At 39.2% G+C, this 12,557-nt stretch overlaps 1 protein-coding gene across 6 annotated transcripts in view; it reads right to left on the bottom strand.

Moving 5' to 3' along the window:
- ZNF277 (zinc finger protein 277) overlaps positions 1-12,557 on the bottom strand; it is a 51,796-nt gene that overhangs the window by 19,777 nt on the left and 19,462 nt on the right. For 5 of the 6 annotated variants that reach the window (XM_064507772.1, XM_064507766.1, XM_064507784.1 and 2 more), the window contains 3 exons: positions 10,304-10,502; positions 7,019-7,107; positions 5,868-5,950 (listed from right to left, as the gene is read on the bottom strand). In XM_064507772.1, coding sequence (XP_064363842.1) covers positions 5,868-5,950; positions 7,019-7,107; positions 10,304-10,502 — 371 coding nt within the window. Of the gene's footprint in view, positions 1-5,867; positions 5,951-7,018; positions 7,108-10,303; positions 10,503-12,200; positions 12,449-12,557 lie in introns of all 6 variants that reach the window. The other variant, XM_064507777.1, reaches the window with a different exon arrangement.

A 12,557-nucleotide genomic window follows, 5' to 3' on the forward strand; every position in this document is an offset into this window, starting at 1 on the left:
CAAAACAACCATTCATAGTTCAAGTTCTGCTGCTTGTGCTTCCGACCTGAAGAAAAAAACTGGTGTTTGTCTATTTTTTCCAACTACATTAGTTGGTCTGACAAAAAATTTTACCTCTTTCTCCAAACCCTTCCTCTTTTCAATAACCACAGCCCTTCTAAGAGGTAAGAACTTCAGGTAGAAAGTACTTCTCCAGATCTAAAATACAGGCAGATTACACAGTGTAATTTGGGACAAGATCATGCAGTGAATTTGTAACTGCCATGAGACCTGAACTTATCATTCCTCAGTGCAGCAACCCATCTGCGAAGTGGAGGACTGGATTCTGCACTTCAGTCTGTAAAATGGAAATAATGGCAGTATATGCCTTTTTTTTTAAAAGATGCTCAAGAACAAAAAAAAATTGCTATAAGCCTTGCAAAGGCAAAGTCCAAAGTCTCTACTCCAAAGACTTAAGTACACCCGTAGTCTCAGCTTTAAGTACTCATACTGGGCTGGATTGGGGCAAGAACATCCTGCAATTTGAGGACTCTTGCTGGCATCTGTCTTGCCCCTTCTGGTCCCACACTCTTAATTCTCTCTAGGCAAGAGACTAGAAATACAGTATATCATACAAATTATCATTTGAGAGGAGTTCCAATTAATGCGTTTTATAACTATGTTATACCCTTTGGGGAGATAATTTGCCTAAAGATGTTTCTTTGAAGAGGAAACTTCATGACTACTACAGTGTGAAGCTCTCAAACATCTGAATCAGCAGTCCTACTGCACTGAGCACAATGTACTCACGACTGTGAAAAATTCACATTCACAGCCTACATCTTCTGCTATGATACCCAATTCATCAATACTACTGAAATCAGCCTGTCTGCCTGGGAAATAAGGTACTACCAGAGATAGCAAGGTAGGTGTAAATTTGGATCTGAATAATATTGGTTAGAGACTTTACAATAAAATACATATTTTATCATTTTTCTGAGTCCAGGAAAAAATCTTCCAACTCTGTAATCATTATCAAGTCCTCTTCAACATTAGCTCATAGAGAGTACCTTTTCTCTAATACTGTCAGGGATGCCTGCTTGAGATGCCCTTCAGGAAACAGCTTAGCTGTAAGATGCATGGAAATACAACAGTTCCATCAAGACAGGACACCCAGCCTGGAGAACACTAAACCCCTTTGAAGCCAACTGTCACACCATCTGAGATACATGTGTTTGCTGATTACTTTGTGTGCTTTTCCCTCTCATCCAGTGAGCCTGAAAATACATAGTTCTGGAACTTCAAAAATAGACCCCCACTGGCCGGGCACACTGAACTGCATGTCAAAGACAAGTCACTAAGAAATGAAGGATGATGGCATTAGAGACTCACCTTTGGGAAAGAGAAGAGCAGAAAGCAACAGTCTGTGATCTACTACCATCCAAGACATGCTGCCCACCTGGTGATGAAATTCAGATGACTCCAGTTCATCTGGTACAGGCTGATCAACCAACTGAGCATTCCTGACATTCAGATAAGAAGTTACCACAAAGCCCTGGGAATGAAAATGAAGTCTGAAAGGGAATGGGTGTTGTCCTTCTGAATCCTCTTGGCTGAGATCAAGGCACAGGCACAGATCAACATGTACTGGAGAGTATTTAAGAACACCATCCTTTGGATGGGGAAACAAAGGCTATCAGTGAGTCCACCTCACAAGAATGGAAAGAGCATATTAGGACATCAGCTTGTTAGCTAAGTGAGGAGACCTTTATACTAGGTTTGAAAGAACAGCAACAAAAACCCAGAGAGAAATAAGAGCTGTGACCTACTGGAAAAACAGGAAACTGGGGAGAAAACGGTGGTGGTGGTGGGGACAGGATACAAGGGGAAAAACCTAGATAGTCTGCCGAAACACAGATCCTATGGCAAACTGAATAAAAAGTACAAAGACAGAACTGCAACTTAACTGGCACCACAATAACTTGGCAAGAGTCTCAGGATTGTAATATGGGTGTTACAAGTTTATTGTGAAACCTCTGAGGTGCAGGCATCCTCCTGACTGTTGTGTCGTATGGCAAGTTGCCTCACAGGAATATGAAGAATGTTTTTTCTGTGCCTTATCCTAGACAGCAGCCTGGTCTGCAGAGCTTGGGCTCTAACTGTAAAGTGGAAATGACTAACTGGGACGGCTGTAATGGTTTGAAAGAAGTAGCTATTGAATTTCAGATGCAGAGGTATTAACATGCTAACGTTATTACCTGTTCTGTAACCACTTTAGGTGTTTCATTATAGCAATTCAGACTAGCATCTTGATGCCTCTCCGCATAGCTTCAACTTCGCTTATGTTTGAGACAAACTGGGGATCATTGAAACTCATCTCATCCTGGGAATGGTAACCTGGTATACCTGGGAAACTTGCATAGCTGACTGCTCTAAACATCCCTTTGACCTTCTTCCTGTTTTTACGAACACTATTCTTCAGGGTGGATTTAATGAGAGGATCTGCAGCCTATTTACTTAAAACTACCAGTCACATGAGAGGAGAATGGCTATAAACATGATAGGAAAACAACAGCAGTGTCATGGTGGGATGTGTTTATTTAAAAAAAAAAAAAAAAAAAAAAAAAAGGGGGGGTTTTGCCCCCCTCTCCCTTTTTTTCCTTAGAGAAAGCTTAAAGATAAGCCTAAGTGGCTGATACTGACTCTGCCTCTCCTAGCAGCTTAAGGTTTGCCTCCAGGACTTCCTTGCCTGGTTCCACTGCTGATATTCTTTGTCAAGACTACATTTTTCCAGAAGACTGTATCTGTTTTGTATTACATAGCCTTGTCAGCTGTTTCAACAAGTTGTGCACTCTAGCCTAGTTCAGGCTCATTCCTTGCTCTCTCTCAATACATCATAGTCACCATAATGTCTCTATGCAGCATCCACCTTGGCTAGCTTCCTTGCTGCAAACAGCCTGAAATACTCCTAAACTGGAGTTTCAAAACTGCTAAATGAAATGCATTAGCTAGCACATTTTAAAGATAACATTTCTCCTTATTTAGGCATGCTGTTGGAGACAGCAGTTAGGATTCAGAGGCTGCAGAAAAATCAGCAGAAGTTGTATAGTTCTGGTCTTTTATTCTGTGCAACTCACATGAGCCCACTTGCCAGCTTACTCTTAATTGCTGGACTTGACTGGTGGTAAAAGACTTTGCAAAGCAAAATAACTATTTAACTTGCAAGTCGACACTCAGATTGCAGCAAAAGGAAGTGAAAAACTAAACAGACTTTATTGCTGTAACTAAAGCCATGACTCCATTGGCCCCAACTACAGCCACAGCTCAATTTCACAAAATCTTTCTGTAAAAACTGCAGATACAATTCTGATGTGTAAAACAGTGTTAATAACAAAGACTATTTCACCCCCATAAACAAGAATGCATCTCTTTTCAAACTCAATTACTCTGTAAACAAAAACAACACTTGCTTTAGGCTAAATCCTGCATTCCATTCTAAATTTGGGGAAACATCTATTTCCAGAGCGGATGGGGTGACTCAGCTGTCAACAGAATCTGCACTCCCTGGACACAGGTAGTGGAGAGAAGGGCTAGATGGAATAGGGCTGTATAGTGCAAAACACCACAAAAACAGAAATACATGCCCTTTAAAAAAGAAAAAGTACAGTCCAGTGTGCAGCAGCCAGGAGTTACTATTAAAATAGGCAATTCTATGAAAACATTAGCTGCGTGCTCAATAATGACCCTTTTTCCCCCCGCCTCAAAGTCACAAACAGCATTATACATGATGGGGAAAAGAAACTCATTAGGACACTGCATGCCCATGTGCAATATTCAGGATGTCCTTGATAACCTCAAAGGGATTGTAGCAAACTGGAAAAGGTACAGAAAAGTGCTGCAATGACGAACAATGAAGAACCATTAAATAGACAGCACCTTCAGCCTGGAAGACATGACTGAGGGAAGACATGATGTAAGGTATGAAAATCATGAAAGGTGTGGAGAAGATGACTAAGGAACACTTGTTCGCTACCTCTTCTAATAAGCAAACATGCCAGGTATGAAGTGACAGATTCAACAGTACCAGAGAGAGAGTTCTTTCATAATGTGTGGTTAAGCTGTGCAACTCATTGCTACAGGAAGCTATGGATACTAGGAGTTTATCTGGGTTCAGGGAGTGATAGGAGGCTGACAAAAGAAAAATCAGTTGTGTTAATAAATACAGGTACAGTGTTGTTGACTCAGGAAATTCTTGAGCTGCCAACTGTCGGAACTGGGAAAATATTCTGAGAAAGAATCAGTTCAAATTCCTTCAGTTCTGACCTATCTGTTCAGAAAAGGGTAAAAAAAATACCATAGACACTTTGCTGCTCTCAAGGATCAGATAATGATCTAGGTGAACCTTTTTTTACTGATCCAGGATTGCTCTTCTTATGATGAATTGGAATAGAAGCGTGCTAGGCATGAGTGCATCAGCTGCTTTTTTCTTAGTCCATGCCAATCCAAAGGACCTACACAGGAATGGAGATTTCAGCTGTGGCAACTCCAACTCCATGAGAATGCCTCAGTGGTAGAACTACCACAATTCTTTGTGAGAGCTGGGATACTATGGATAGCACTGCAAAGCTTGTACACTCCACAGTTTGAGGATTCACTAGTAGACTGTCGCAGGCTGCAGACAGTACTTAAACCAACAAATTAAAAGAGCATTCACAGAGTATTTGGACCAAATGGATCCTGCCCGACAATCTCAGTTTTCTTGGGGACTAGCCCTAGCAGGATTTGGTCTTTGTAAGCATCTCCTATCATTCTGAAGGCTTATGTTTTAAGGTCTTTTTTAGTTGCATGCTGTGTATGTAGAGACTTGTAACAGAAACATTAAGGTTAGCATGAATGAAGAACAGAAGATACAGCAGAACAAAGGGTTAAAAGGCCTGTGTTGAGAAGGACACCGTTCCCAGGACTTCACTTTCAGAAGTAAACCGAGGAACATTTTATATCAAGACCAAAAGACCTGCACTTGAAGACTGCGGTACAGATCATTCCTCAGCAAAAGACCCATCCTAACACTAAGAGGATGACAACAAGACTGCTACATATCAAAAAACGTTCATTTTTGAGTTAGCCCAACGGCGAAACAGACTACAGACGTGTATTTCAAACATACATTCCAAACAAGGAAAAAATACCATGGACAGCAACCTGGCCTAAGATTTGTGGAAGCTGAGGTCAGCAAGAGTCTAAGGCAAAGGACCACCCCATTAGAACCAATGACTCCTAAAAGGTGTGAGAGATTTGTCCAAAATATTAGCTTGTCATCATCAGCCAAGAAGAATCCCGGAAATGTGATGAAGACTCAACAGCTGAAATTTCTTGTCCTTTGTATCTCACAAAAATGACCCCAGCCAGACCTCCTTTGCACATGCAGCTTGGTGCTTGTGAGTATGAGATAGTGTGAATGCATAAAATCAACCTGCTAAAAGATTTTGTAAATAAGTATCACCTTCCCATTTCACAGAACCTCACACTGAGTTTTATTTTGCTAATTTCCCTACGTGTATATTATTACACAAAAGAAAGTGTGTCAATGCATTGCAGAATCTTGCAAGAAGATATTCAGCGCACACAGCTTTTTTTTGTGCTCTGGGCATATTTTCCACTCGTGTGGAGCTCTGACATACAACCTGTAAATTTATTCCAAGGAAAAATCTATAAACAGGGAGTTTGTACATGTTTAAGTAGCAGCTATGGAAATGAGCTAAAAAAAATCTAAATTTTGCAATTTAATATAAAATGCTTTAACTTTAAAATGCCCAGTAAATTTCCGTATGTTATACTATGAGACTGTCTACCTCAAAAAAGCTGACACAATATAAGTAATTCCTTACCAGTCTCTTTTGCTGAAGTTGTTCTCTAAGTAATCTGTCTTCTGGTAAAACATCACATAGAAGAAAATAATTGTCCTGGTCTTCTGTTAAGAGATTAGGAAGTGAGGGTAAGGGAAGGAAAGTTGCAGCTGCCTTGAATATTTGAAGCATATAATCTGCTAAACCTTCAGGGTGCTTTAAGAATGTGAGGTTTTTTTTTTACCTTTAAAAATCACTTATTTTACTTTCATAATTCAATGAAACATACTTAAGTATTTTTATACACATATTTTTACACACTGTTTATAAGCCTTTGTCAGTAACTACACATATGCTTCTGCTCTTAAACTGAATTGTATTTACATCATTTATATCGCAGTACAAAGACAAAAATATAGCATAGATTTCCCCCTCTCCACCTTTATTCTTTTTTATGTTGGTTTTTCTGGGGCCATCAAAGCACTTTTAATCATTGATATTGGTCACAGTTTAAAATCAGCATGAAAGAAACATCAAATAAGCTTTAATTCTGTCTTGCATGTGAGATTTTTAAGTTATTTTCCTAAGTAACAGTTAGTAGTCATATTGTGCCAAAGCAGCAGAATTGCGTGGTCTTGTGTTGGAGCCCAGACAACTGCAGTCTTCTTACTCTTAACATAAAGATGTTTTCTCCTAATATTCTTGGGGCAGTAGTAAGCATAATGACAGGGGAAAGGAATCGTGGTTGCAGCCCTGTTGTCCAGAAGAGGTAGTAGCATAAGTGGGGTGGGGATCAAGGTGAAATTGGAAAGACAGTTCACTAGGAATACTTCTCCACATTTCTGGAAAAAACTGTCACCACTTATTTTGGTGGGTGCCAAAGCTTCCTTAGCCATGATGTGGAGCAGCACTGCTTCTAGGTCTTGACTTACAATCTGGCCTCAATTCACCAGAGCATTTGAGTACGTACTTGAGTTCATCCTCACTCAGCACAGTGCTGAAGTACATGCTGAAGTACAATTCTACTGAAAAGGTAAGTTTAAACATGTGGTTAACAGTTAAACATGATTTCTGTGGTTTTCTGGCCTAGTGTCAGATTACTTCATGCTTAGCTGTATCAAAGCAGCAGTATGTGCCATAAATTATCACACGATCTGACCAACAGAGAGTAGATAAGCAGAATACTTACTTACCTAATGGAGCTTCCGAATTTGTTCTTATCACACTACAAAAATCTGTGATGGGCTGCTCTGTGAACCTCTTCTTCCAATACAAGATGTATCTTTAAAAAAAAAGGGAGGGAGAATTAATAAAGGAGGGAACATCAAAAAATTTAATAAACAGTTGATCTGCTCTCATTTTTTTCCATCCTTTAAATTCTTAGACTGCTTGGGTTTTTTTTTTTTTAATTCCTGTCTATTTTTTCCTCCTTTAATCTGGTTTTCCAGTTCACTAAGTTTATTCAGCTTCATTAAAACAGGGTTCAGCTACCATGCCAAAATAAGTGAAGATCTCAGTAAGAAAGATTTGCATTAAGCTCTACATAAACAATGTGACCTATTCACATCTTTAGACAGAAATGCCACTCAGATGCATCTTTACTGAAAAGATATGCTACAGGGGACTCTCCTATTCCCAAAATATTGTGCTTGGTGTTCTGCAAGATGCAGACAAGAAAATAAAACTCAGTAAAAACAAAAACTTGTCAAAAGTGAGGTTTTGTCAGGTCTCCTGTGGAACTACACTGAAAACTGTAGCTTGGCAGACAACTAGAAAGACAGAAAAATGAAATCCCCAAACACCTGGGGGTGGGCTAGCAGACAGAATAAGGATCCCCCTAAATACATCTTGAAAGTTAAATCCATTGGCTGTGGTTGTTTAAAAAACAAGCTTGTACAGTGCTTTTACTATAGCAGCATTGACAGACTCCCAACTGAGATTAGGGTCCCACTGAACTAAAAGCTACTGTCTAATCAAGAAGAAACCATCACTTACAATTATATGTGAAGGGAACCAAGCAGCCCTTGTGCTAATTATTCAGAATCTTACTACAAAAAATTCTGCAAATGCTTAAGTGCATGGTTATCCTTACACCCATAACTTGTGCATGATACTAATCTGTAAGAGTTGGTAAGATCAAGGCCCACTACTCAAAGACTGCTTTCTATTGACATGCCATCAACTCAGGAAAAAAAGCATAAAAATTCAGACACATTACCAGAAAATTTTTAAATAGCTGTAGCTGTTCACACTGGCACAATCTGAGACTTTATATTCCACAGCTATCACATCCTGCAGTGGTTCATACTACATCTACGATTTATCTTAATTTATGAGAGCTTTAATTACAGCAGCCAAGGAATCAGCAAATGTTTTTCTCTGTTAACCCTGACATGGAGAGGGTTAACCTCCAGCACAACAGACAGCTAAGCACATTAATGCCAGCATGAATGGCTGAAGTGCATTCAGAGGCATCACTAGACGTCTAAAAGTGAGAGGTGAGTGTTTTGCTGTTCCCCTGCCTGCTCCAGTGCTCAGTACACATTGAAATAGTTTTGCTGCTACATAGAAAAGCAAGTCTTCCAAGATAAGTCTTCCCTGAGTTTTTAGGACATAAACGTGCAAATGAAGGGATTTCAAGATGTCTTTTAGTCTGTCCCCTGCACTGAAATAGCCCTGAACATCATTCAGACAAAATCTTACCTGACCTTAACCTCTGTGCCATGAAGGTTATTGTTAGAGGATTTCATATCATAAGATTTAACCCAAATAGTCAATGCTTATATGAAGCCAACTCCTTGTCATACTCCCAGGGACAGAGAACAAGTGATCAGTGTCCTCTTTACATCAGTCATTCACAGAGTGGAAGCTTATTTCCCTTACTTCCTCCCCTTCCCCCTAGACCCAATTTATCTTTATTCTTCCAAGCTAAACAAAACAAATTTGTTAGCTTTTCCTCATAGGAACATTATAAAACATGACCAATCATTAGCATTGCGCTCTGTTATATTCTCAGTTCTTGTAGTTCTGTCAAGCAATGCAATGTTCAAGACTGGACATAACTCGTTGCTGACTATAAAAATATTAATTTTTATTTGTAGCTATTTCCCTCTATTTTTATGCCCCGCTCTCCTATTTAACATCTCAGATTAGACTTGCTTTTTTGTGTGCAGTATTAGACTATTCTACCGATATTCAGTACTGCAACTAAGAGAAGGTACACCTCAGAGTTACAGCTCCACCATTTCACATCCTGGAGCCACCTTCTTTAAGATTTGGCTACTTTCCAATTGCATTAGCAGCAAAAAGAATCTAAATGGACATTTTCTTGAAAAGGTGATTTTAAAATATGTTTCTATTAACCCAGGATAATCCCCCAAGCACAGTTAAACTGCCATTCCATTACTGAGCAGTTCTGATCCCTTTATTTATCTGAGGAAACTAGCATTATCTCCAAAGAACACTGCATTCTTGCTCTGCCTGCTTTCAGCATGAAAGCGAGCAAAAAACAAGTGTCCATTTTCAATTTTAAGCAGTGTTAAGCTCATACTTCTGCATAAGGGTTTATATGGCTTACACTTTCCAAATTTCATCTTAATCTTTCAGTTTTGCATTTTGATAGACACAAGTTATTTGGTCTGGCTGAGTATCTAATCACAGAAGACCTACCAGAAAATGCCCTTTAGTCAGTAAATTAGGCAGCTAAAGTTTAAACACTGCAACAGAACTATCTACAAATTGGTAGGTACCATCTAGCCTCATGTCTGGACCATACATTGTCGTGTGTGAAAACAGAATGCCAAGCAAGTGCTGGAATTAAAAGCCAGCTGGGCCTGTGCCAGCTACTGGAGGAAGTTAAGAGAGAGAAAGCCAAATGTGACCCTGCTGAGATGATCAATGACACAGCTGTGGAAGGAGTCACAGTTACATGTAGATCACAGTACTGTAAAGTATAGTTAAGGATTAAATGTGATTTCTGTGGGGAAATACTTGCATCCTTAAGATAGCGTAAATGAATTTTATCCAAGAATGTGAGAGTTCATGTACTGAAGAGTTTCTGCTTACAATATGGAGCTTTAGAAAGTTGCACAGCAGTAGAAATAGTCTTGCCCTTAAGAATAAAACCAAAAATTGGAAGAGTTGATTGTCTAGAATGTGTGTTATGAAATAAACAGCTTTCTAGATTGTACTGAAGTTGCTAATTAATAACAGGATCTGAAAAGTCACTATGATATGACAAACAATTCCTAACATAAATTGTCTTGTGTCACAATTATCAACTCTCCTGATCCTAGCAACATCTTGGGGAAGTGAGGAGAAACCAACCTTAGAATCCAACAACAAAAAGAATATAAAAAAAAATCCTCCCACCTTATAGCTTCAAAATAAGTTTTTTAAAAAGACAGTCCCTGGGATTCTGAAGCTTTTTATGATATTTGCACACATATATACCCATTTTAAACCCTAAAAACCCTTACCTTTGAAAATCTGCAACCAGTTTCACATCTGCTATGACAAGCTTGTGTTCAGTAATCATGTGCTTCAGGAGTTGGTTTTGTTCTGCTAAGAGATAGCATTCTCTGCAGAGAATGCAAGGCACATAGGGGGAACTTTCAACAGCAGCAACACCGCCTGGACTTTCTGGCAGAGAGAGAGGCTCCAAAATACACTCTGTATCTAAGATAAATAAAAAGAATAATTAAATTAGTTTTGATTAAGAGAAAAACCTGTATCACACAGAGTACTTTTAGGCAGTATAGGTAAAACCTGGGAAAGTAGGTTTTTTTGGTCTTGGTTTCGTTGCATGGATGCCTCTAGCAACAAATGTTTGGAAGGCAGTTAACTGCATTATTTCCAGAAGAACTGTGTGAAGTTAGAAGAGGCTAGTACTTGAGTATCTGCTCCAAGTGAAATTCCCAGCTGACATCGTCAAAGGTTATCAGACAGTAAAAGTGCACTGTGTATTACAACAGAAATTTAGTGATGAGAAGCCTGCTTTTCCTCCTTTAGCTACCTAGTCTACCTGCTAACATAAATGAAGCTTGCCTATGTCACACTCAAACTATCAGCAAGGCATTAGACTGAACAGAGCAGACTGTTTTTTATGTGGACTTACCTAATTATTCTCTTATTTAGTACACAGTACTTTATCATTTTCTGACTTTTGATGGGCTGTATATATTTGATTTGTCTTTTTCCCATTAGGATCTTTCTTACTATTTTGTGACAAAGGAAAAGGCTATTCTAGCTAAGCATTACTGTTACGTGGAAACCTAGGCCTACCAAAATACTTCCTAACTGTACATGTAATGAGGAGGGGCCAGGCCTGCCCTATGTGGAAAGGGTAATAGCCTTTGTTTGCACTATCCTGCACTAGAGCCAGGCCATATGTTATTCGTACATATAACACAATGAAGAGGTAAGTCACTAATTGATGTTCTCCAGGTGCATTGCTGTCTGAAGTTCAACGAGTGGATGGACCGCACGGTACTACAGTAGCATTGCTGCTTCTCCCTTACCCAAATAAAAAGACTAATCTGAGGTATGTGTCCTCCCCACCATTTAAACAGCAGCAATGTAAATTCATAAGCTCTTCTACTGGCATGAATTAGCATAATTCATTAAGATACATTGTGAAAGTAACAGATTTCTACAGCTGGCCCATTAGCCTGACCAAATTGCAGTTGTCTGGAAATAAACTCTGGTGTTCACTTTCCAAACAAATTGTATCTCAGCCTTCTGTAAGGATCTTGGAAATAAAATGACAACTTCAAAGATACATATCTTAGATTTTAACTACATCGACTTTCGATAGCAGAAGGGCAGTAAAAGCAAATAGGAAAAAACTCACAAATAGTTCCTTTACTCTAGAGATGAAAACAAAAAAGAAACCATCATGGCTCTTGACTCTTGTGACATAACGTTAACTTGTGCACCAGGTGAATAAACTCTATGTCTCTGAATGCCTACAGTGAAATAAGCACCTTTGGAAAGAAATGAGATTTCTGATGATCTCTAAAAAATTAAGAAAAATTAAGGAAATTCTCCCCCCTTCCTCCAAGTCAAGCAAGATTTTAAAAATGTGTAAGGTTAAACGAAGTTCAATTAACAATATTTATCAGTGAGAAGAATCAGTGTAACAATTTTTGCCCTACAAAATTCATTCATATATATATATATATATATATATATAAATATATCAACAGATACGCTAAATCTGATAACTTGCCCACATGGAAAACTTGAAAAATAATTTAAAAATCATAACCATTTAGCTTTTCTTTCCTAGGAAAATAAGCTAGAGGAACTATGTTCTCTCCCCCATGCACCCTGCCAAGACTTTGGAATAACCAAAGTAGGGCTAAAGTATCAGACCTGGACCTGGGAAACTCCTGAAAGTTCTGTGACAAATTGTCCTCTAGGTAAAGAAAGAGGCGCAGAGGTGAGACGAGGACTCTGCTGTCCCTCACGTACACCATTCACCAGCAGCTGACCAGCCAGTTTGTGCACGCAAGGCTCCAGGGCAGCCACAGCATGTGCGGACTGCTGCCCAGCAGGGACGTTGTAGGGGCAGAGGGTAAGCTGGAGTTATTGGGGGGCCACAGGTGGAAAAGGGTAGAAAACTGCAGGAAACAAAAACATAGGCTTCATTAGTTCCATGCTGCTCGTGGAACAAAAAACCAACCCTACAAAACTGTTAAGGTTTCTACTCACAACGTTTTAAAAATTAAA

This window comes from Dromaius novaehollandiae, chromosome 1, assembly GCF_036370855.1.
Source record: "Dromaius novaehollandiae isolate bDroNov1 chromosome 1, bDroNov1.hap1, whole genome shotgun sequence".
Classification (NCBI taxonomy): domain Eukaryota; kingdom Metazoa; phylum Chordata; class Aves; order Casuariiformes; family Dromaiidae; genus Dromaius; species Dromaius novaehollandiae.